This window comes from Vombatus ursinus, unplaced genomic scaffold (genome assembly GCF_900497805.2).
Source record: "Vombatus ursinus unplaced genomic scaffold, bare-nosed wombat genome assembly UNPS02010304.1, whole genome shotgun sequence".
NCBI lineage: Eukaryota > Metazoa > Chordata > Mammalia > Diprotodontia > Vombatidae > Vombatus > Vombatus ursinus.
The window spans coordinates 2,990,318-3,015,406 of record NW_020950082.1 but is presented as its reverse complement, the minus strand read 5'-3'; the positions used below and the strand labels follow the sequence as shown (position 1 = coordinate 3,015,406).

Below are 25,089 nucleotides of genomic sequence, written 5' to 3'. Positions count from 1 at the left end.
ACTATTTCATTTTTTTTTCCTTTCTGTTTGTCCTTAGGTCTTAGCTCTGTGTTTGACCCTTAAAGTCTTGTTGAGGGAATTGAATAATTCAGTATTATTTCATGAATCATTTTAAAGCTTCTTGATGTTCTAATTCTTGAAGTAATAATATGGAACATTTTTACCATGTTATAAGGTTATTTTGTCTAATGCTTCTTTTTATGTTTAAGGTACTTTGCTAATTATATAAATCATAATCATATAGAAATGTAAAGGTTGTTTATGATGTCCAACAATAAATGAAAAACAGGAAATAAATGGTGTAGTCAGTAAGTGCCTAAGTGGTTTAGAGGAGGCAAAGCTTATTTCTGGCTAATAGTTAGGGAGAACTTAATCAGGACTTTGGATTCTTGCAGGGTTTTGAAGATTGGTTAAGATTTGGTTAGATCAATCAAAAAAGAGAGGCCATTCCAATCAATGAGCATTGATACTGATTTAGGAAAGTCTACAACTAAGCAATTTTGAGTTTTTAAATGTAATTGAATCAGGGACTCGATCTCTTTAACCAACAAGTCAGTTAACTAGTTAGTATTCTCTTAAATAAACCAAATGATTTCACTGTTATTTTCATTACTACTACTACAGTACTCTTTGTACTCCAGTTTGGAGAAGAAATCTTTTTTTAGTCAAAGGTCTTGTTTCATCATTCTGCTGTTTATCCAGTGACATACAAGTGATTTAAATGTTTTCTGTTTTTATACTTGCTTCTAGTATAATTGTATCTGTTTCTTTGGCCTCCGTTAACTGTCTTCATTCCCACAAGTTCCTTTTGTGCTTTTTTGGATTTATCTCTTGCCAACTTTGCCTGGTTCTATCAAATGAATTATTAAATATCATAGATGTTTAGGCCAAATTGACTACCTATTTGTCACTTGAACCTACATATTTTTCACATGATTTTTATTACTTTTAGTTTCAACTCATTCATTCAGTTGAATGAGTTGTATTTTAGAATTATTTAAAGCATACACTTTTTAGACTTGGAAATAATCAGATTATTTTGGATTATAAAAAATATTAAGGTAATAAGACTTTTTTTCCTTTAAAGTCTCTTTCTAAAATTTTGGGGAGGATAAGAAATGCTCTTATAATAAAATGATTATCTCTCTTTTGTGTATATGTTGTGCATGTTTTTTAGCCTTCTAATTGTCTAAGCATACAGAAATTTTTCCTAAAACTTTTTTCAGACTGAGTAAGGAAGAATTAGCCTTTATTTTACAGGGGTCTTTAGTAATCAAGATCCTTGGTTTAAATCTTTCACTTATAGACTTATTTGAAGTATAGAATAGCAGGTAGGAAATACAACATTAACAAAACCAAGACATAAATCCAATGATCAGCATTGGACCCATAACTTTTCTTTCTCTGAATCTCCAGAAAGATTTTTTAAACACAATGGGATATATAAAAAGACTTTTCTTATGTATCCATTACTAATTACAATCTAATTACTGGTTTCAAATCTGAGTTTTGCTCCTGTCTGACAGCAGGATTTCATAACCTCTGGGTAGTTTTCTTATTTTGGAACCAGTATTCTGAGGTGTCAAAGTCCTTAAGCTCTTGTTAACTCAAATAATGGTTATAGAAGGCAATGTACTTGATTTTCTTTGTCACCCCAGAATTTCAAAGTAGATCCACTTTGCATAATAATGTTATTTCAGATATTCAGGATTTCACTTTCATAGGTTTGGCTGGTTAATTGTTTTGTGTTTTTGTTTCAAGCCTGATCTCTGAGATTTAATTGTTTATAGTTCTTATCTGACAAGAAGTCTCTAATGAGTGTGTCAGTTTCCTTAACAGATGTTTCATTTCTTTTTCCCAATTGAAGATACAAATTCCTTATAATGTTTCCCTTGATTTTTGTATTGAGAGCTTGAGGCATTTTGACAGCTGCTTAGTAATTTTTAGTAAGAATAATTTTGATTTGTAGTATGACCTGCTGAGATATGGGATGGAGCAAATAATTTAGACCCTTTCATGCTTAGGGGTTGACACTAAACAAGTTAAGCTTGGGCTATTTCTTTTTCCCACAAACTTTATTGTTTCATTGCTTTGTGATAAATACTATCTTCTTTTATTCTGTATTTCAATTGGGAAAGGTAGTATGTAGTTGATTGCTTAGTGTTTCTTAAGCTAGTAGCCAGAACAGCTATTTCTCTTTGTGATTCTGCATGTCTGTTGCTATAAGCTAAGTGATATATCTTGTTACAAACCCTTTATTTGTATTCATTTGGCAGCCACACTAGGAAATTCTTGAAATTTTGACTTGCTTCTGCATCATTTCTTAAATAATCTTGTGGATTATATTCCTGTAGAATTACTATTTATAGTAGTAGCAGTAGTAGTAGTAGTAGTACTTAAGTGACTTAGATTAAGTGACTTAGGTCACTTAATTTTGGTCGATAGGGGCTGGTATCACCAGCCATCAGGTCAGAGGAAATGTCTTGCAATCTATCTCCACCCAAACCGGACAGATTAAATCACTTCAGGCCTGGGTTGGAATTTGACCAGGAAAAGCTTATTATCAGTAATGTCCTCCTGAAGAATTTTTCAGCTCTAAGCAGGGCTGGGAGCTCTGAGTCTCCAAGATACAGATTACCAAGAGAAATCATTTTTCATATTCCCCCATCTGATTCTAATGAAAGGCATAACCTTCTCAGTGAATCACTAACTGATATGGTTAACATTTCATCACGGGGTTTTGATGACATGACAATATGGGAGAGGGGAAGGAGAAATTGATCACATTGACAAATCAAGGGGCAGTCCCCTTAGTAAATAAATAACAAAGGGGACTTTTTCCCCTAAATTGTCCATTTATGGCTCAGAAGTCTCATCTCATACAGCTGTCTGGGGGAACATCATCTGATGAAGTTTTCTGGTCTGAGTGCTGTTTAAGCAGTCTCCAGCAGACCATCTTCTTGTAGAGATCCTCTTTCTTGTGTCCACTCTCCTACAAAATTGATCTTAACACAATTTTAAATTACCTTGCCAAGACCCAGGTCAAATCATGAAAGTTAACTCAACCCTTCTGTCTTTATTATTATATAATCAAAATTGGAACCGTAGCCAATTGTCATGTTGATAAGAAATTCGAATAAAAACAGGAAAATTAGAACCCACTTAATGAAATTAGAACCCAGTTTTTATACTTAACATTTATTTTCCCATCAGGAGGATGAGAGTCCACTAAGGAATTAATAAAAGAACGCTTTTTATAAAAAAAAGGACTCCAATACATACATAATGCATTGAATGATCAATTTTAAAACAGTACATATCAAGTAATAAAACAGTTCCAACTTCTGGTCATGTTCAAATAAATAACTCCTAATTAAAGTGGATGCTTCTTTTGAGGCATTTACATGATAGACTACAAGCCATTCTTCTTTTAACATTGTGACAAAACTGAGACAGGTATGATATTAACTGAGTAACAAAATAATATCCTGGTTTCACAAGTCCTTGACCTAATTATCACCATATCATTATGAGGAATTAAAGGACCCTAACTTATACAGGAATGTATCCTAGTAATAGATGTCAAGGCTAAATACTTAATTCTAAAATTCTAGGCCAAATAGCTCAATCTTATACTTGCATCTTACTATAATAACCTCAGATGTTGCAGTATCAATCTGTTATTTAATATTGTACTTATAAAACTTTTTGATTATAGAAATTTCCCATAAAAGAACAGGGACATAACTACAGTAAGGGAAAAATGTTCCCGAACTTCATGTCACTTCCGGCAGAAGTTATGTAAGATGGCCAATTGCATTGAACCAGGCTTAAAATCTGCCAGGTGGGATATTCATATTGGGGAAATTGAGTCAGGAGAATACTACCTCAGCTCATGTGGAAGTCGTTCTCCCAACTTTTCCCATGAGAATACCCTCTGCAGTTCGTAGTATAGAGCCCCAGAGGGATGCTGGCATCATGGATCAGTGGCTCAATAGCATTCCTTGAAAACCATACCTGGAGTCATACTCAGAATAACAGTCAGTTAACAGTTCTATAAGGTCTTGAATAGTAAGTTCAGATAATCAGAGCCTTAGGTAGTGTGTATACATTCCTACACATATACTAGTTCCTGATTAAATAACAAATGAGTAAAATCAAATTTCCATTAAGATCATAAGTTACTACTCTAATAGATTTTGCATCTGTTTCTCAAGCTTATTTATCCCTCTCTAACCATACTTAATCTGAAAGAATGAGACACTTCAGTAATTGAATCTTATACATATGATAAGTTCAAACACTAATTTTAATCCTTGGTAGGCCATGAATGAATTCAGATCAAAACAGCAAGATCCTTCCCACTTAGAGTAATTGCTTTAGTATTGCTCTCTAGCCTTAGATCTCTGATGTTGCTGCCATTGAGCTGCTGACTCTGACTCTTTCTCAGAAAGTACTCATTGAGGCCAGTCCAAGGACAAAACAAACCTAAGAATGAAACTTGAAATTCACAGTAGGTTTGGACATAATTGTCATTACTATCAAATTATTACTGCAACAGATTAGCTTGCAAATGAAAATTTAGCAGGCCTTTAAAAAATCACACAAAAGACTTTGCAAAACATTTCTTCATAAAAGTATTTCCCTTTTTTCTCCCTGTTTTTAAACAGCTTGCAATTTATCCTGATGTTACTGTAACAAACTAAATTAATTACAAGATTTTACAGGGTTCTTTCTTTGCATAATTCCCAAGTTTCCTTTCACAAAAATACTTTTGTGAATACTTGATTTAAACTCATAACTCCTAATAACTTAGTTAACAATCTTATTTTTTAAGTGATAGCCAAATAATTTTAGCTGAAACTTCCCTTTAAAATATAGACAAAACTTGGAAGTTTATGATTTCTTAAATTATAGTATTACAACACATGGGCAGATAGAATGAATGACCTAATAGCTTCCTGACCCATTCAGTTTTCTTTTTCACTGACAATACAATTCTAATTTAACAGAGAAATTGCTTTTCTAACAACATAGGTGATACAGTTGTTACTAAATTGCACAGTATGAGGAATTTTGGAAATATAACAATACCCTAAACAAATATCATGCATTTAGACTTGAAACAAAACCAATTAATTTCCAATCAGATGACCTTAATTTAAACAATTACATTTAAACAGTTAACCTTCAGATAGCATTTATCCTACACTGAGCCATGTACCAAGCACTTTACTATCATGTGATCCTCACAGCATTCCTGGGGTTACCCCCTTACAGAACAGTAAACTGAGGTAAATAGAACTTTCTTGGGACCATACAGTTAATAAATTTAAACATTTTTAAAAAGTCCAGTATTCTTGTCACTTTGAAAGGAAATATCCACAAATTCATATATTCCATCAAGAAGACATGTGGTCTAGGAAATACATATATCATCAGGTTAGCTAAAGAGTTTGACCCAATGAGACAGCTAGGTGGTGCAGTGAATAGAGCTCTGGCCTTGGAGTCAGGAGGACCTGAGTTCGAATCCATCCTCAGACACTTGATACTTATTGGCTGTGTGACTCTGGGCAAGTCACTCAACCCCAATTGCCTCACCAAAAAAAAAAGAAAAAGAAAGAAAAGAAAAGAAAGAAAAGAGAAAAAAAAGAGTTTTGCCCAAGCAAAGGGACCTAAGGGATTTGTATTAATGCTGATAGGGTGTGATCAGCCTCCCCAGGTAGGAAACCTCCAGAGCCTCCAATAATTAATTAGGAAGACAAGGAAACATCTCAAGATTTTACATAATAATCTCAAATCACAGTAACCAATATCTTTACCATAGCCAATATTTATATAATGTTAGATTTAATAAGGCCTTCCTACAGGTTTATCCTGAAAGGTGGGTAGAGATAATTCCTTCAAACCTATATCTTCTATAATCTATTGGTTTTCAAATCAAGCCACGAAATTTTCATTTTCAATTTTTCTACTTAAATCAAACTTCTTTATACCCTCTCAACATGCTGAAACTATCTGAAACTGGTACAACGGCACCCAGGACTATCCAGTGGTGGGGGGCAGCGTAGAGCACATGGGCTTACTGCTGACCACCCCAATCTGTCTCCAGTTTTTTTTTCCTCTGCCTTTCATATTTTCCCTCAAGCCTTTATTTCTCTTTCCTAGTCTTTCAAACTCATTATTCAGACTACCTTCATCTTCCTTTCCATTCCAAATTAAAAATTATACTTACCCCAATTTGTCCTGCTTGTTTTCACCTTTTAGAATCTGGAGAGAGTTAATGCCTCAATTAAGAGTGCTGTATTTCTCCCACACCTTTCACAAACAGCTTTTATAATGTTAATATGCATTCTAAAAGACAGAAGGACCCTTATTTTTTCAGTTTTAAACATATTGCCGTGATACTAGATACATTGGCAGGAGGGGCGCAAAGACTATTCCCTAGATTTAATTTAAACAAAGTACAAACTTTAGCTTTGGGATCTGATTAAACCTGAATTCAAACCATCAGCTTTTCTCTCAGCCCTTGCCTGGTTTAGATTCTTATCAGTCTAAAAACTGTTTGCTAACTGATTCCATCTTCTACTAACTTCTGGGAGAGTCTCACCCTGCTTTTTAATTCCATTACTCATTATCTAACTTTATTCTGGTATCCCAACTTGGCCAGTGTTGAGACTCCCCAAAGAGTCTTAATCTCCCACTGAAAGCCTAAGGTGGGAGTTCTTCCCTGATCCTCTCTCTTTAATTACAAACATTAGAAGTTCCTTAGAAGTTTTTCTGGCTGCCTTTAAAATCTTTCGCCACAAACATGAAGCATTTTACAAATACACACAGAGACAGAAACAGCTTGACAAGACAAAGTGTGCATGAATCTAGTTTTCTTGTTGGCTTTCTAGGCTTAGTTTGTTTTTAAGATAAACCAATTTAGGCTGGTCAAAATTCAGTTATCCTTTAGTTCCACGTCACATGCCAATTTACTCTGATTGACCCATACCAAATTACAGAGGATATCCTTTTCCTTCCAGGAGTCCTTTCTAGATCTCTGACCCCAGAGCCACTTGGAGAAAAATGGACTGCAACCTAATATGGAGAGTCTGATGGATAAGGAAGAGGGATTTTGGGGATAAGACTCAACCACCCTTCAGGGCTGGGATTTCAGGAGAAAGTCCTGTGAGTGCTGTTGGGGTGAAAAAGTGTCCCCAGAAAATCTCAGTCCAAATCTGAGTCACCTGGCACCATTTAATGTCAAAACCTCAGTAAGTTACAGTCTATTCTAAGAAAGAGACAAATGAAATTAGGGTTCCTGTGCCCACAGTTTAATTTCTCTCAAGGTAGCTTGACATGCATTGCATAGGAGTTCAATCCAAAACTGGGCCCTGCAAAGGAGGCAGTTCAGAACTGGCTCAGTTTGGGATTTGGGGGTACAGGGTTATAGGGTTATCTGCCCTTCAAAGAGTAGGTTGCCAAGGGATTCCAGTCAACCCTAATTGGTCAACATACTGGGAGAGGGGCTCTCCCTGTACAGAGGAAATACCACCCCCAGTCTGGGAATCTGTCTCCACCTAAACTGTAGCAGATTAAATCAGTTCAGGCCTGGGTTGGAGTTTGACCAGGGTAAGTTTATTATCAGTCATGTCCTTGTGAAGAAGTTTTCAGGAGCAGAAGGGAGGCTGGGAGATCTAAGTCTCCAAGTCACAGATTACCAAGAGAATTCATTTTTCACATTCCTTAAGATTTGCAAAATGATTTATATATGTTATCTTATTTGATCTTCCCAAGCACACCCTGTTAAGGGCTATTATTATCTCCCTTTTCTAGATGTGAAAATTAAGACTGAGACTGATGGTTACATGATTACTAATTACCTGCAGCCAGAATCAAACTCACATCTTTGAGGAAGTACTAACATTTTAGAAATATTAACCTCTCAGTGGTTACTTAACTTATATAATAGGTTACTCTGACCAATGTATACTACCTCACAGTGGCTAAACCCTAGCAAAATCCTTTTCAGTTTTGTCTGCTGTTCACACAGTTGTCTACTATAGCACACACAAATTGAACTATGAAGATTTTCTTTGCCCTAGGTGAAACATTATATATAAGAAAATGCTGGATACACTGGCCTTCCTAAGAGACCAATGGACAATGAATTTATTTGGTTTAAAAAAAATTTAAAAGTGTTATGAAAAATCAGTATTATAATAACCAGGGAATTTTAAGGGAAGGTGGCAGAAAGTAGATTTTGGTTAAGTCAGTGTTTTGGGGGAAGGATATCACAAAATAACTTTAATTAAAAGCCCTCACGTAGTGAAGAGTTTGCATGTCAGACTTTGAAGTAACTCCCAAAATTACAAAGCTGTAATAGTGATAAATGAAGAAATTGCTGACAGAAATTGTCACTTACTTTCTAAATGGGATATGCTTATGTTTTATGATAGAGCTGGTAAGTAGTTGTTAGTACTTTGTTATTTTTTATATATTTGTGTCCCAGGCAAAGTGGAAAGAGAATCAGGAGAGGTAATAGAAAGGCTCTTAAGCCTTTCGGTGGCACAGTAGATAGAGTGCTGGCCCTGGAGTCAGGAGGCCCTGAGTTCAAATCGGGTCTGAGACCTGAAACTTGACACTTTGTAGCTGTGTGAGCCTAAGCAAGTCACTTAACCACCAATTGAAGAGAATTCCTTGAGGGTCAGGGGGGACAAATCGCTAAATCATAAAATTGAGTCAACTTAAACAACATTTATTAAGCACTTAATATGTGCTAGACATTGCTAAAGTGCTAGGCTTACCTAGAGTACATGGTGGTGGTGGTATAAGAAGATTGGAAGGTAGGAAGTTTATTAGAGGTTTTAAATACCAGATGATTTCATTTCTGGAGATAGGGATCTACTGAATTTTATTGAGTGGTGAGAGAGGGAGTGATATGGAAGAGATCTGTGCTTTAGGAACATCACTTTGAAAGCTCAGTGGATAGACTGGAGTGAGGAGAGATTTGAGGCAGAAAGATGAACCAGAAGGTTATTGCAATAGTATAGGCATGAAGTGATGAGGGCCCGCACCATAGTAGTGGCAGTATCAGAGGATAGCATGTGAGTGATTAGAGGTAGACCTGACAGGACTTGGCAGCTGATTCAATATTGGAGTAAGAGTGAAGAGTTGAGGATGATACATAACTTGTGAGTCTCAGTGATTAAAAGGGTGGTGGTATCCTTGACACATGCCAAGTACTGTACTAGGTGCTAGGGATGCAAATACAAGGAAGATAGTTCCTGCCATCAAGGAGCTCACTTTCTAAAGGGGGAAACCCCGCACCCCCCTGCACTCACTAACTCACGAATTTTCAACTCTTTTGTATGAGTGAGTGAGTGAGAGTGTGTGTGTGTGTCTATGCTGGAAAGCAGAAGCAGGTGGAATAATAAAAGTTGCAGAGTTGTCAAGAAGAATGGTTACTGAGAATAGGCCAATTGATTGAGTAATTAGGAAATGACTCATAACTTTTGAGAGATGTTTTAGTCGTGTGGTTAGAACTAGATGCAAGGGGTTGACAAGTGAATAGTAGGTGAAAAGATAGAACAATGTTCGTAGATTTTTTTTTTTTAGGAATGTATCTCTGAAATGCTTTTCCCTAAACCAAGCCTCTTCCAAACTCTGCTTTTTCTGTTAAGTGCTCTGTCATTCTTCCAGTCATCCAAAGGCTTTGTCCTTAACTCTTTACACTCATTCATTCCTTACATTCATTGAATTGCCAAGTTTTAAAATTCTCAGATGACTTTTGTATTCATATTTTTCTCTCCATTTAGACAATGACAAATAATTTTAATACCCTTAGTACCTCTTATCTGGGCTATTGCAGTAGTTCCATAATTGATAGCCTTGTATCTGTTTTTGTGCTCTGTACCCCATCTTCTATACACCTACTGAGGGTAGAACTAAAGCATTGTTCCAGTTATGTCAGTCTTCTGCTTAAGAAGCATCAGTGGCTTCCTGATGCCTTTAGAATAAAATACAAACTCCTCTGACAGATTAAGCCTTTCATAATTTAGGTTTCATTCTGTCTTTCCAGCTTGGTTATATATTACACCCTCTCATAAACTATGTTTTACCTAAACTGGCCTATTGCTTTTTTCTTCCGTGAACATTTCAGCTTTTTCTTCTATTTCTCTGCAGAGTGTCCCTGTGTGTGGAATATCCTTTTTCCTCACCTTTGCTTCTCAAAATCTATATCATCCTTCAAGTCTCAGCTCAAGTGCTGCCTTCTTCAAGGGACCCTTTGTTATTTTTTCATTTCTTTAAAATAATTAATTTGTTTTAAAAAATTACTAAAAATCTATTCTCTACCCCCATCTCTGAATGAAAAAGAAAAACAAAACTTTTTTTTTAAACGAATGTGTATGTAGCCAAGCAAATTAAATTCCCACATTGTGTATTTTCAAAAAGTATATGTTTATTTCTACACCCTGAATCCATCATCTCTGTGTCAGGTGGTAGGTAGCATCATTGGTCCTTTGAAATAATGGTTAGTTATTGTATTGATCAAAGCTCTTTAAGTTTTTCAGAGTTTTTTTTTTCTTTATAATGTTTTCCTTGTGTAAATTGTTCTGTTCTGCTCATTTCATTCTGTATCAGTTTATGTAAATCTTTTTAGTTTTTTTTTTTAACCAGCCCTTTTATCATTTCCAATCCACAATAGAATTCTATTTCATTTGTATGCCATAATTTTTTTTTGGCCATTCCCTAGTTGATTTTTATGCCACCATTATATATCCCCTGAATGTAAATTTCCTTAAGGAAAGAGTTGTCTTTTATTTCTATAACCCCAGTTTCTGGCACTTACGTGCTTAGTAAATGATGACGTATTGACTGACATTAGTTTGAGTGGGTTGGCTGGTTTAAGTGAAAAATGTTTTAAGGATAGGGGACACCTGGACACATGTGTTGGCATTTGAGAAGAAGCCAGTAGATCCAGGAGAGCCAGGAGAAGTTGTATATGAAAGGGATGATAATCAAAGGGTCAACTTCTGGGGAACATGGAAGGTATGGGATTAAGTGCATGTATAATCAGGTTTTTCTCATCAAGGAGAGTAATTATGTATCAGAGAATGAGGATGATATAGAAGGGTTTTTAAAGGAAGCAAGTTGTCTTCATTTTTTTTTCTATCAAAGAGTCTTTTATGATGTTATTATTTAGTATGAAAGATGTAAGAAAGGCTTGCTTTACTGAGTCAGTTTTTTAATTAATAATCATATTTATATGTGACATTAGGCTTTGGTAAAATATTATATGTCAAACCTATAATGTAGATAGTACAAGTATCATCATCTCCATTTGATGCTTGAGGAAACAAGCCCAGAGAGAATAAATGGCTTGCCTATGGTCACACACCTATCATGTTTTAGGCCTGAGATTCAAAACCATAGCTTTTGTTTCTATTTCCAGCACTCTTAACATAGTATACCTTTCTGCTGCTTATGTAACAAAAACTAAACTCCATGTGATCTTTTATTTTCTTGTTGGTCATGAAATTTGGCAAGTCTGAATATTTGTTCTGCTTTATAAAATCATTTATAAAAGCCTGCCTATTCCCTTGTCAGTGTTTCATTAAGGATTTCCCCATTGCATGTGTAGTGTATAGTCATAAGGATTTTGTGTAGTTGGAGAAAATAGGCATTAAGGTCAGTGGGTCCTTCTCAACTACTGTTTGGTAATAAACAGTGATTTTTTTTCCAATTGCTTTGGTATCTTCACCTCTTTGGAGGGGTTTTGAAAATGGATTCCTTAGAACCTTCAAAATTGTGTAATCTCTGCAGACTTTTCATCTCTACATTTGGCAAGATCCAGCTATTTCATCAGCTTAGTGCAGTTATTGGGTACTTGTATGTTAGAGTCCAGATATGGTAGTTCTTCTGTCATCAGTGGTGAGAATGCATTGCTATAGAAATTCTGGGAAAGACATAGGAATGAGGAATGTTTTATACATCTTTGTTTTACATTTTGTTAGGGTCAAACATTCCATCTTCTGTGTTAATTTTTTGAGGAGGTCTAAGGGAAGAGAGCATGGTTTAGTGGAAAGAGTTCTAGATCAGAAAGACCTGGTTCTTTCTCGCCTCTTACTGGCTTCATATTTAGGAATAGCTCACTCAGGCTCTCTGGACTTTAGTTTCTTTATGTGTCAATATGTCAACCAGCTATCTTGAGGATCCCATGAAATGATGCATGTAAAGTGTCTTACAAATCTTAAAATAGTATATTATAAATGCCAGCTGCTACTATTAATATGTAATTTGCATCTAAAAATGTATAATTATTTTAAATTATTTGATTCTCATAGGTTTTGGGTGATAAACATGGAAATGCTTTGTGGCTTAATGAAAGAGAATGCTCAATCCAGAGAAGAAATCAAAAGGTAGTGGAGGAGGCACCAAGGTAAGTTTCCATTATTGATGACCATTGATGATAATTTTGGGGGAATTATTTTGCTTTTGCATGTTGTTTATCATTTTCATAGGATAAATTTTCTTTCCTACACTTTAAGAAAAATAATGAATTAATGGATATAATAATAATTTTTTAAAATGTCCATTAATTTGCCCAAGTTGATAGCTCCTGTAACTACTTTGACCAAGGTTGGGTGTCAGTTTAACTATGTATGCAGCAAGTCAGTGTATGCTTAAATAAGTAGTTTTCCCAATATGCATATTCTTGATATTCATTGGAGTAGAACCGGAAAATAATGATGAGTTTATTAAGTTGCAAGAAATCCTTCCCTGTGAGTTTCTAGTGCTTTTACAACTTACATTGATATATTGGATCATAAATTTTATGTTGAATTTCCTACATAGCTTTGTGACTTAGACCATCTACTAACCAGTTGTAGCAGAAAACAGTACAATATATTGAGATATACAGATATTCTGGGAAGAGAAGTAGCTTGGCTGTAAGGGCTGCCGAGCCCTTTTCAGGGCTGCTTTACATGTTTGGTGTCCAACTGGTCACCTAACTGTCACCTGTGACTCCTTGAAGCTGTAGGATGGGCAACAGCCATTACCTGAGAAACCATTCGAGCAGATGGGCTAAACCAGTTTGAGAGTAACCTATGGAACTCATAGATCTTATTTCTGATTCCTATGTCCTTCCCAGAATTGTTATAGCAATGCATTCTCACCACTGATGACAGAAGAACTACCATATTTGGACTCTAACATACAAATACCCAATTTACCATATAAAGAAATAAGACCTTTTAGTGGGTTAGGGAGGTGTCTACCCCAAACATGTGAAGACTTCCCCAGTGGAATGGGTAGATGAGAGCAGTTTGTTCTAGTGGCCATGAAGGTAGCTCAAACAGGTACTATGGAGCGCTTAGAGTTTGGTTAGACAATGGAGATATCAAAATCATCCACTCCATCCCAAGCCATCTCTGGTTGTCTTGATTTTTGCCCTGCTACTGGACTACTGTGACTTTGGAAGAGAGAGAGAGTGAGGCTGATGACTTTACCCAACTCTGCCTCACTTAAATCTAATTTATGTATGTATGAGTCAAAAGACATGAACCATACCATTTTGTGATTTTTTTGCATACCTCTAAGTCCTATGGCAACAGGAAAGTGATGAAGCAGCAGGTGTGTATACACTGGGAGCTGTAGTCACAACCCTGCACACAGGGACACATGCCGTGAGGTCATCTTCTCACTGGACTGATGTAGTAGTGGGATTCAGCAGCCCTCTGGGTGTCTGAGCAGCCTTTTTAAAGGACCACGCTGGTTACCTCCTGGCATGAGGAACGGGCTAGAAAAATTACCCTAAAAATTGTCAACTTTACCTAAGCTACTTTACCCTGGCCTGCTTGCTGCAGCAGGCAGGGATCCTACTGTGCGGTTGAAACACAAAAAATATGTATAAAAAGTTTTGTGAAGGCTAGCTTACCAAAGTTGGGGCTGGATATATTTTTCGGGAGTGGCTGCAGTGATGGGGAGTGCTGTGAGTTGGTGTAGGTTTCACAGTCAAAACTAATCTAGTCAACAAGCCTGTGTGCCTCCCAAAAGGAGTGAGTGACAGGCTCATGATAATGAGATTGTCCCTTTCAGGAAAACACCATTCCACCATTATCAGTGTTTATGCTCCCACTATGATGAACTTTGATGAGGTCAAAGAAAAATTTTTTGAAGACTTGGAGACCCACATCATCAAGGTGCTGAAAAAGAACAAGTTTATAATTCTGGTGACTTAAACACTAGAGTAGGGACAGACTATCAGGCATGAAAGGGGGTCCTTGGAAGGAGGGGTGTTGGAAACAGTGACAGCAATGGTTACTTACTACTGAAGACTTGTACATCTCATGACCTCATCACCAACTCTACCTTCAGTTTACCCAAATGCTGTAAAACTTTGTGGATGCACCCTCACAGCAAACGCTGGTATTTAATAAATTATGTCATCGTAAGGAGAAGAGACAGGATGTGAGAGTGACAGAGGTGAGTTGTGGTGTAGAGTGCTGGACTGATCATAGATATCCTCCCGTAGCTAAACATTTGCATTCAAGAAAAGTGGCAGCCTCAAGGCAAGATAATGTTAACAGATTAAAGCACTTTTCCTTGGGAGAACAGTTTGTTGCTAACTTGGAGGGAAAGCTGAGCTAACACTTTTTTGGCAACAGTGGAACAGGAAAGGAGTAGGCAGCTTTCAGAGATTTGATGTACAGCAGTGAATTTACTCATCTGGGCCAGAATACTCAACAAACATCAGGATTGGTTTGATAAAAATGATGGGGAAATGCTAAATGAAATATGAGAAATCCACAGAGTTTACCAGCAGGATAGTTTGTCCATTTCTAAGAAGGCAACATTTAACTTCTTCAAAAGTGAAGTGCAAGTTAAGCTTAGAGAAATACTCATACAGAAGTTGACTGAAATCTTCTGGGTTGTATGGCAAGAGGAGGTTATCCTCCAAGAGTTCAAGGATACCTTTAATGTCCATCTGTATAAAAGAAAAGGAAATGGATTATTTTGTGACAATTATGGTGTGGGGATTTCTCTCTTAGTCATTGCTGGCAAGATTCTTGCCAGAGTCCTCCCTAAATAGGCTGATCCTTCACCAGGAAGATAGTCATCTACACAAGATTCAATGTGGTTTCAGAAAGGGCTGAAGAATGGTTGATGTGGTGTTTGCTGCCTGACAACTCCAGGAGAAATGGTAGGAGCAGAACACAAGTCTATGCACAACATTTATTGTTTTGACTGAGGCTTTTGATACTGTCAGTCATGAGGGCTTGTGGAAGATCGTAGCAAAATTTGTTGCCTGGGAGAAGTTCACCAGTATTATATGCCAGTTCCACAATAGCATGATTGCATAGGTTCTGAATAATGGACCATACTTTTGTGCTTTTCCAGTTAACAGTGGAGTGAAGCAGTACTATGTGCTTTTTAGCATGATGTTTTCAATGATATTGTCAGATGCCTCCAGCAAGAACAAAAATGTCATCAAGGTCAGCTCTAGATTGTTTAACTCGAAAAGATTATGAGCCAAGAGTAATGTGGAAGAAAAGTTGGTGCATGACATTTTGTGTGTAGATGATTATGCACTCAGTGCAGACTCTGAGGCTTAGATGCAAAAGAATGGATTGATTCTCTGACCCTTGTGCTAATTTTGGCCTGACAGTTAACTTGAAGAAAACAGAGTTCCACACCAGCCAGTACCGTACCATCCATGTGTGGAAACAGCAGTTACAGCAAATGGAGAAGTTTTGAATTCTGTGGAATCTGCTGAGATGAATTACTTAAGTAGGGTTTGAGATCTTGTGATGGAATTGGGTTATCATGTATTAGTTTATTGAAATTTAAGAGTCAGAGGTTCTGAGTTTGAATTATGTCTGTTAATAGTTGTAATCTTGGGCAAATCTCTTAATCACCATAGACCTTCGTTTCCTCATCTATAAAATAAAAGGTTGCCTTAGATGATCTTTCAGGTCCCTTCCAGATCATAAATCTGTGAGTATTTGGAAACATTGTTATGAAGGATAATTTCACATTTCTATCAGTGGTATGATAAAATGATTGTTCAGTGTTTTGATAAGTTTTGAAAGGTTGTGTTAGTTTTCCAGTTATTAGTCATATCCCTTTAGTGTGAAGGAACTTATGAAAAGATAGTGAAAATGGTACTAGTTTTTTCTTTCATAGCATAAAAGTATTGAAAGATAGGCATCATATGTTTTAGTTAGAGTTTGCCTATGCAGATAAAATAATAAATCTTGAACCATTGAAATAAGAAGCAAGAAAAGATTTTCCACAGTTTCAGATCTGTACGTTGTTCATTTGCGTATTCAGATCCAAGTTTTTCAGTTTTTTTAGTTTCTTTTTGAAAAAAGAAATTGAAGAATTGCACATTAATTTTTTAATAACTAATTTATTTATTTTTAGTTTTCAACATTCCCTTCCGTAAGATTTTCAGTTTTAAATTTTCTCCCCCCTCTCCAAGATGGTGTGCAATCTGATATGGGCTCTACTTAAAAATTCATATTAAGCATATTTTCCCATTGGTCATGATGTAAAGAAGAAATAGAACTGATGGGAGGAACCATGAGAATGAAGCAATAAAACAAAAAGAAAAGAAAAGGAGAGCAAATAGTTTGCTTCCATTTGAATTCAAACTCCATAGTTCTTTCTCTGGATGTGGATAGCATTTTCCATTGTGAGTCTTTTGGGGTTGTCTTAAGTCCTTGCATTGCTGAGAAGACCTAAGTCTATCAAAGTCAGTCATCACACAACGTGGCTGTTACTGTGTACAATGTTCTCCTGGTTCTGCTCATTTCACTCAACATCAGTTCATATAAGTCTTTCCAGGTTTTTCTGAAGGCCTCCTGCTCATCATTTTTTATAGCACAATAGTATTCCATTACATTCATATACCACAGCTTGTTTAGCCATTGCCGAATTGATGAGCATCCCCTCAATTTCCAGTTCTTTGCCACCACAGAAAGGGCTGCTATAAATATTTTGTACATGTGAGTTGTACTTGTTTACATTTTGAAAAATTATTATGTATGTTTTTACAAATTGATATATTTATCTTTTATTTTGAATATATTTATTTGTATAAAAACATTACTAGACTGAGTATATATTTTCTCAGTGAATAAAAATACTATTTTTGTATTTGTAGCACTTTTTTGGACCCTGAGACTAGAAGAGCCATGGGAGAACAAGCAGTAGCTCTTGCCAGAGCAGTTAAATATTCTTCTGCTGGAACAGTGGAATTTCTTGTAGACTCACAGAAGAATTTTTACTTTTTAGAAATGAATACTAGACTTCAGGTAAGAAAAGCAACAATTCTGTTTTCCCAAAACCCATCTCCACACCCATTTTAAAAGAAAAAACAATCTTGTAAGTGGAGATGCAACATGTATTCTTATATTCTTGACCAAGCACTTTGCCAGAGGTGAATTGCCTGCCTCGGTGGGTTCACGGTAAGTTCCTACTCTCCATGCTTTGATATTTTTCTCCTTAACGGTTGAAATCTCTTACTTCTGGTATAATCAGGGCTTCTTCAATAGTGGATTAGACTTACATTGTTGTACTCTGTGTTTTCTTTACTTCACTTCCTCTTTATTCCTATTTCTTCCTCTCTTGCCCTCACTGGTATTTCCCCACCTTATTTTTCCTGTTTGTTTTTATTTTGTTTCAGTTGATGTTATTTTTTTTTATTTGTTGATTTGTTATTTTTGCTCTTAAGGTAGTTGTAGAGGGAACTGTTCTGCACTTGAAGTTTTCACATTGTCATCTTTGCTGGAAGTCTAATACTGATATTCTCACCACTAACAAATCTAGAATGTGGAAGAAAATTGGCTAATGATACACAGAGATGTTTACAATTTGTGTGGAGTTTATTTTGTATCCTTTAGCTCTGCTGAGGTGGTTAATAATTTCAGCTAGTTGGAGTGGCATCTGTGCCCTAGGAAAAATAATCTTCACTAAAGTCATTGTTCAGGACCTCATCCTGGCATCAGAGGGAGCCTGACCTCTTAGTCAGTAAACATTCATTGAATTGCCTACTATATGCCAGGCACTGTGCTAACCAATGGGGATAAAAAGAAAGGCAAAAGATGGTCCCTATTCTGAAGGAGTTCATAATCTGATGGGAGAGACAACAGGCAAATAAATATATACCAAGCAAGATGTATGCAGAATAAGGAAATGGCAGATGGAAGGCACTTGAATTAAGAAAGGTTGGGAGAGTTTTCCTGTGGAAGGCTGGATTTTACTTGGGACTTAAAGAAAGCCTGGAGGAGGAGATAAGATGGGAGAGCCTTCCAGACATGGAGACAACCTGAGAAAATGCCCAGAGCTGAGATGGAGTGGCTTGTTTGACCAGCCAGGAAGCCAGTGTCACTGGATTGAAGAGGATATGGGGGGTGGGGATGGTAAGATGTAAGAAGACTAGAAAGGTGGGGCAGAGGCTTGGTTATGAATGGCTTTGAATGTCAAACAGAAGAGTTTGTATTTGCTTGTGGGGACAATAGGGAGCTGTTGGAATTTATTGAATAGAGAGATGGCATAGTTGGACCTGCATTTTATGAGACACTTTGGCAGCTGAATGTGGGGTGGACTGGACTGGGGAGATACTTGTGGCAGGTAGAGTTAGCAGCAGGTGATTATAATAGTCCAAGGATGAGGAGATTAGAGCCTGCATGAGGGTGGGGGGGGTGTCGTGGAAAGAGAAGAGGTAATATCGATGTTACAAAGGTAAAGTCAACAGGCCTTGTCATCAGATTGGATATGGAGGGTGAGAGATAGAAGAATCCAGGATGATGCCTAAGATTTGAGCTTGAGGGATTGGGAGGATGGCCACACCCTTCATAGTAATAGGGAAGTTAGGAAGAGGGGAAGGGCTAGGGGGAAAGAGAATGAGTTTGGTTTAGGACAAATTGAGTTTAAGATGTCTACAGGACACTCAGTTCAAGAGGTCTAATAGGCAGTTGGACAATCAAGACTGCAGGTCAGTAGAGAGTTTGGAGCTGAATAGGTAGATCTGAGAATCGTTAGCATAGAGATGATCATTGAATCCTTGTAAACAGTCATTTATTTAATTTAGCTTATCAGCTTTATTAACACCTAATTGGGAATACTAGTTTCTAATATTTTTCTTTCTTAGCTGTGATAGTACCTTCTTGTTTGATTTGGTTTTTAATAAATTAAGAAATGGTTTATCTATTTTATTAGGTTTTTTAAATAAAGAAAAACACCATTCCTCATTTTACTTACTAATAAAATTGTTGTTGTTTTTGCTTTCAATTTTGTTAATTTCTTCTTTCATTTTCAACATGTCTATTTTGAGCTTAATTGGGGGTTTTTAATTTCTTTGTTCTAGTTTTCATTTTTAAAATTACATGTACATTTCACTGATCTGTACTTTCCCTCTGTTATTAATGAAAGTATTTAGAGATGGAAAATTTCCCTTGAAGACTATTTTGGTTATATCTTTAAAATGTTGATATATTGAGTCATTCTCTTTATCTTTAATGTATCTTTCATTTGTTTTTCTAAATTATTCTTTGGGAGATTATGGCAACTTTCTTTGCAGTAGTAAAGAACAGTCCCTGATACTTTAGGGATTGTTATTTAGTCACTTATTAATTTTTCAGTTTCTTAATTGATCTGTTGTGGGATGTAATTTTATTGCAGTATGTTCTTTAAAAGATGTATTTAGTATTTCTGCTTGCCTGTATTTGTTTTTAAGATTTTTTAATGCCCTAATATTTGATCAGTTATTGGAAAGGTACTATGCACGGGGGAGGAACTTATATTCTTCTTCCTGTTTGCACTCAATGATCTCCAGAAGTCTGTCATATCTAACTTGTCTAAAATTCTGTTCAGGCCCTTAACTTAATCTTGTTTATTTTTAAATTTGACGATTTCTGTTTTATAATACAGTTCCAGATCTGGTAGAGCTAGGTCACCTTCTTTCATACTTTTTTCATTGATTCCCTTGGTATTCTTGACCTTTCATTCTTCCAGATGTATTTTGTTAGTCTTTTTTCTGGTTCTATAAAATAATTTTTTGGTAGTTTGATTGGTATGACACTGGATAAGTAAATTAATTTAGATAGAATTGTCATTTTTATTATATTGGCTTGCCCTACCCATGAGCAATTAATATTTTTCTAATTGTTCAGATCTTTATTTGTATGAAAAATATTTGGTAATATAGCTCCTGGGTTTGTCTTGACAGGTAGAGTCCCACATATTTTACATTTCTTCAGTTGTTTTAAATGAAATTTATCTTTCTATTACTTGCTGTTAGACTTTATTGGTCATATATAGAAGTAATGATGACTTATGTGAGTTTATTTTATATCCTTCAACTTTACTGAAGTTGTTAATGATTTCTACTAGCTTTTTGTTGATTCCTTGAGTATACTATCTTATTGTAAAAAGCGATAGTTTCCTTATTGCATGTTCCTATTGCTTTAAGTTCTTTTCCTTCTCTAATTGCTATAGTTAGCATTTCTAGTGTTCTGAATAGAATAATAGTGGTGATAATGGACATCCTTGCTTCATTCCTGATTTTAATGGAAAGGCTTCTAGCTTATGTCTATTACAGATAATGCTTGCCAATGATTTTAAATCCATACTACTTATTATTTTGAGGAAAGCTCCATTTATTCCTGTGCTTTCCAGGTCTTTAATAGACATGAAGCCAAAGCTTTTTCTGCATCTATTGAGTTCATTTTATGATTTTTTGTTTTCATGTCATTTACTGTGATTAATAATAATTAGCATGCTTAACATAATTAGCTCCTTTCCTCTTTTATTGCTGTTAAGTATTTAGAGATATGGATTTTCCACACAGTTCTATTTTGGCTGCATCCCACAAATTTTGATATGTTGTCTCATTGTTGCAGTTCTCTCTAATGAAATTCTTTGATTTGCTCTATGACCCACTCATTATTTAAGATTAGATTATTTTGTTTCTAATTAATTTTTAATGTATGTTTCCATGGCCTTTTATTGAATGTCATTTTTGTTACATTATGATCTGAAAAGGATACATTTAATTTTTGTGCTTTTCTTCATTTGTGTGTTAGGTTTTTATGCCCTTAAATACACGGTCAGTTTTAGTGTAGGCATCATGTATGTCTGAGAGAAATGTATATTCTTTTCCATCCCGTTTCTAACTTTTCTAAAATTCTATTCATTTCTTTAACTTTATTCTTTTTTTTTTTTTTTGGTTTGATTTATCTGGTTCTGAAAGTAGAAATTTGAAGTTTCCAACTACTATGGTTTTATTATTTCCTCCTTTTTTGCAGTTATCATTTCCTTCAAAAATTTGGATGTTATATCATTTGATGCACTTAATACTTGATGTGTTTAATATTGATATTGATTCATTCTATATGGTACTTTCACATGCCTCTTTTATAATTTTGTCATTTGTTTTTTAAGATATTGTCTTCAGTTTTTTTTGTCTCCTATACCAAGCTCCTGACTTTCTTTTCATAATTTTCTTGCGTTACTATAATTTGTTTTCCCAATATTTCCTATACTTCTCTTATTTGATTTTAAAAATCCTTTTTTTTTTTAGGTATTATTTTTGGGCCTTTGATCAATTTACAGTTTTCTTTGAAGCCTTATTTTGACTTCATTGTGTTCTGACTTCACATCTTTTCTTCCATATCACCATAGTAACTTTCTGTGGTCAGGGTCTTTTTTTTGTTGTTTGCTCATTTTCCCAAGCTTTAGGACTTTCTTGTTGCTGTTTTCAGAGCTTGCACCAGGGTCTGTAGGTTTTTGGTTCTTCCAAGGTGGAAAGGCCTAAGGTGAGGTTTTGTCACTGCTGTCCTGCTTGGATCTGTGAGCGGCGGCCATAAGCATGCTTCTCTGTCTTGGAACTCTGACTAGGGTCCTTGCATCACTGTGGCCATAAGCTCTAGTTAAAGGCCAGGTGTTGAGGAAGAAAGAGTGTGAGCTAGATATTGAACTCATTGAGGCAGGCTCCCGGTAAATGATTGTAGTAACGGGAGATTCTGGGGATTGACAGTGAGAAAACAAGAAATGTTCCTACTTCCTTCTGTCTCTTTTTTTTAATTCAGTTTTACTTTATGTTCAGGTTCAAATCCTTTCCCTCCCCTCCCTTCTCCCATATTCCTTGAGAAAGCAAGAAAAACAAAAGTCATTACAAATGTGTATGTGTGTATTAAAGCAAAAAAAGTTTATTTATTAGCCATGTCCCTATACCCCCCGTAATCAAATAAAAATATAAACTTCAATCTGTTCTCTGAGTCCATCCCTATCCTCTCTGGTAGTGAGGAACATGTTTCATCATGGTTCATGGAGTTATTCATTGTGTTCATTAGAGTTGCTGTCTTTCAGAGTTTTTATGTCTTTACATAGTTCCTATTATATAAATTACTCTCCTGATACTACTCACTTTACTGAGTTAGTTAATATGACTTTTTCTAGATTTTTTCTTAAACAGTCTTTTCATCATTTTATATATAGCACGTCACATCCATATAACAACTTGTTCAGCTATTACCCAGTTGATGGGGGTCCCCTCAATTTCCAAACGTTCATCACCACAAAACAAAGTTGCTAAAATTATTTTTATCCGTATTGATCCCTTTTTTCTAATTTTTCTTTTTCAGCATGGTTCCAAATTGTTTCCCAGAATGGTTGAACTAGCTTGAAGTTAAATGAATAGTACTTTAATTTACCTATTTTCCCATAACTCCTCCAGCATTTGTCAGTTTCATTTTTTGGTCAACTTTGTGAGTTTGATGGGTGTGAGATGGTACTTTCAGAGTTGCTTTAACTTGCATTTCCCAATTACTAGTGCTTGAGAATTTCTTTACATGACTCTTGATAGCTTGCATGTTATCCTCAGCAAACAGTGCTTTTTCATATCCCATGACCACTTACCAATTGTGAAATCGTTGTTATTCTTGTAAATTTGACTTAGTTCTCTACATATTTTAGAAATGAGACCTATTTCAGAGCAACTTTCCATAAAGATTCTTTCCCCAGTTTCTTGATTCTCCTCTAATTTTAACTGCATTGGTTTTGTTTGTGCGAAAACTTTTAATTTTATATAATCAAAGTTTTCCACTTTATCTCCTGCTAATTTTCCTATCTCTTGTTTAATAATGAACTCTTCCCCTGTCCATAGATCTGACAGGTAATTTTTTCCATGCTCTTCTAAATTGCTTTTGATGACACCTCTGCTGTGTAAATTATAAACCCATTTTAAGATTACCTTGGTATATGTTGTGAGATATTGGTGCAATTTTAGACTGTTTTCCTTTTCCCCTAACAGTTTTTGAAATAGTTAATTCTTTCCCAATAGCTGAGATCTATCATTCTATCCAGCACTTGTTTACTCTGCATTTGCTCACGTACATTCCTGCTTCTCCAGGCAGCTAGATAGTACAGTGCATGGAACACTGGGTTTGGAGTCACAGAGATACAAACCTTTCCTTGAACACTTACTAGTTGCTTGATTTGGGCAAGTCTATCTGCCTCAGGTTCCTCAGATGTAAAATGAAGACAACTATAGCATTTACCTTGTAGGATTTTTGTGAGGACCAAATGAGATATTTTTAAAGCACTTAACCATAGTTTGTACATAGTACTCAATTAATAAATGCTTTTTCCCTTGCTCTTTTTTCCACCATGACTAATAAGTTGTGGGTATGAGTGAAAGGGAATTAGTACTGGAAAGGGTGACTAGAGATGATATTTCATTTGGAAGGAGTTCACTCTTAGGTAGTGCCAAAAGATCAACGGATCCATAAAACAGAAGTGGAATCCTGATTTTGGACAGTGACATCTGGGCTTTCAAAACCTGTGGGTGAGGAGAGTATGACTTGAGAAGTCACAGAGATAAAAATAGTGACCACACTCAGGAAAACCAGCCCTTCCTGGTAAGACCTAGAGGTAAAACCTGAGGCCAGTGGCCAGTAGGGCTTGAATCTCAGGGAAATAATGCGATGTGCTATGAGAACATATACAATTGGTTGATTCTTGTCCTTCTTTCTCAGAGAGGACCAAAGTGATATCACTTAGTTGAAGTCATGGTACAGTGTGTATGTGTCCAATCAGACTAATATGAGCGTAGAAGGCTTTACCACAAGTCAGGCACAAATAGTCCATATGAACATTTCAAGTGAAGATGTCTCTACATTTGCACATCTCATGTTTCTTTTGAGCCACTGCAATTGTAGAGCACCTTCTTTGCTGAGGGTATACCTTACTGGGAGGTCCTTTGTCAGTGTCTCTCACATATCAGTTCCAGTCAGTTCCAGAATTCTTCAGAGAGACCTTGAAAGTAACCTTGCATGAGTTCTCTACAAAATAGTCTTTTAGGTAAATGTATGCTTGGCATTTGACCAATATGGCCAGCCTTTCAGAGTTGTGCTCTCTGTAGTAGAGTTTGAATGCTTGGCAATTTGGCTTGAGAAAGGACCTCAGTGTCTGGTACTTCATGTTGCTCAGTGATTTTCAGAATCTGCCCAAGATGTTCAAATGGAAGAAATCATTTTCCTGGCATGGCGCTGGTAGATTGTTCACGTTTCGCTGACACATACCAACAATTTGTTACTAACTTAGAGGGAAAGTTGAATCAACACACAGCAGCAGTGGAGTAAAAAAGGAGCGGGCAACTTTCAGAGATTTTGTTTACAGAATTGCATTTACTCATCTGGGCCAGAATACTTAACAAACATCAAGACTGGTTTGACGAAAATGCGGGGGAAATTCGAAAGCTGCTAAATGAAAGACAAGAACTCCACAGGGTTTCCCAGCAAAATAGTTCATCTGTCTCTATGAAGGCAGCTTTTAACTCCGTCATAAGTAAAGTGCAAACAAAGCTTAGAGAGATGCAGGATTCTTGGCTCAGTATGAAGGCAGATGAAATTATGTTTTATGCGGATAATAACAATCCAAAGCACTTTTCTGGTGGCCTGAAAGCTATTTGTGGGCTCAAGAGGAATGATGACTCTCATCTGTTCCATGCTGATAGAGCCACATTGATTAGTGATAAGGACACGATCCTGGAGAGATAGGCTGAACACTTCCATGATGTTCTCAACAGACCAT

At 36.1% G+C, this 25,089-nt stretch overlaps 1 protein-coding gene across 5 annotated transcripts in view; it reads left to right on the top strand.

Annotated features, from left to right (window-relative positions):
* Positions 1 to 25,089, top strand: part of PCCA (propionyl-CoA carboxylase subunit alpha) — a 473,473-nt gene that overhangs the window by 177,707 nt on the left and 270,677 nt on the right. For 4 of the 5 annotated variants that reach the window (XM_027854094.1, XM_027854095.1, XM_027854096.1 and 1 more), the window contains exons 11-12: positions 12,333 to 12,427; positions 17,159 to 17,309. In XM_027854094.1, coding sequence (XP_027709895.1) covers positions 12,333 to 12,427; positions 17,159 to 17,309 — 246 coding nt within the window. Of the gene's footprint in view, positions 1 to 7,238; positions 7,260 to 12,332; positions 12,428 to 17,158; positions 17,310 to 25,089 lie in introns of those variants that run through there. The other variant, XM_027854098.1, reaches the window with a different exon arrangement.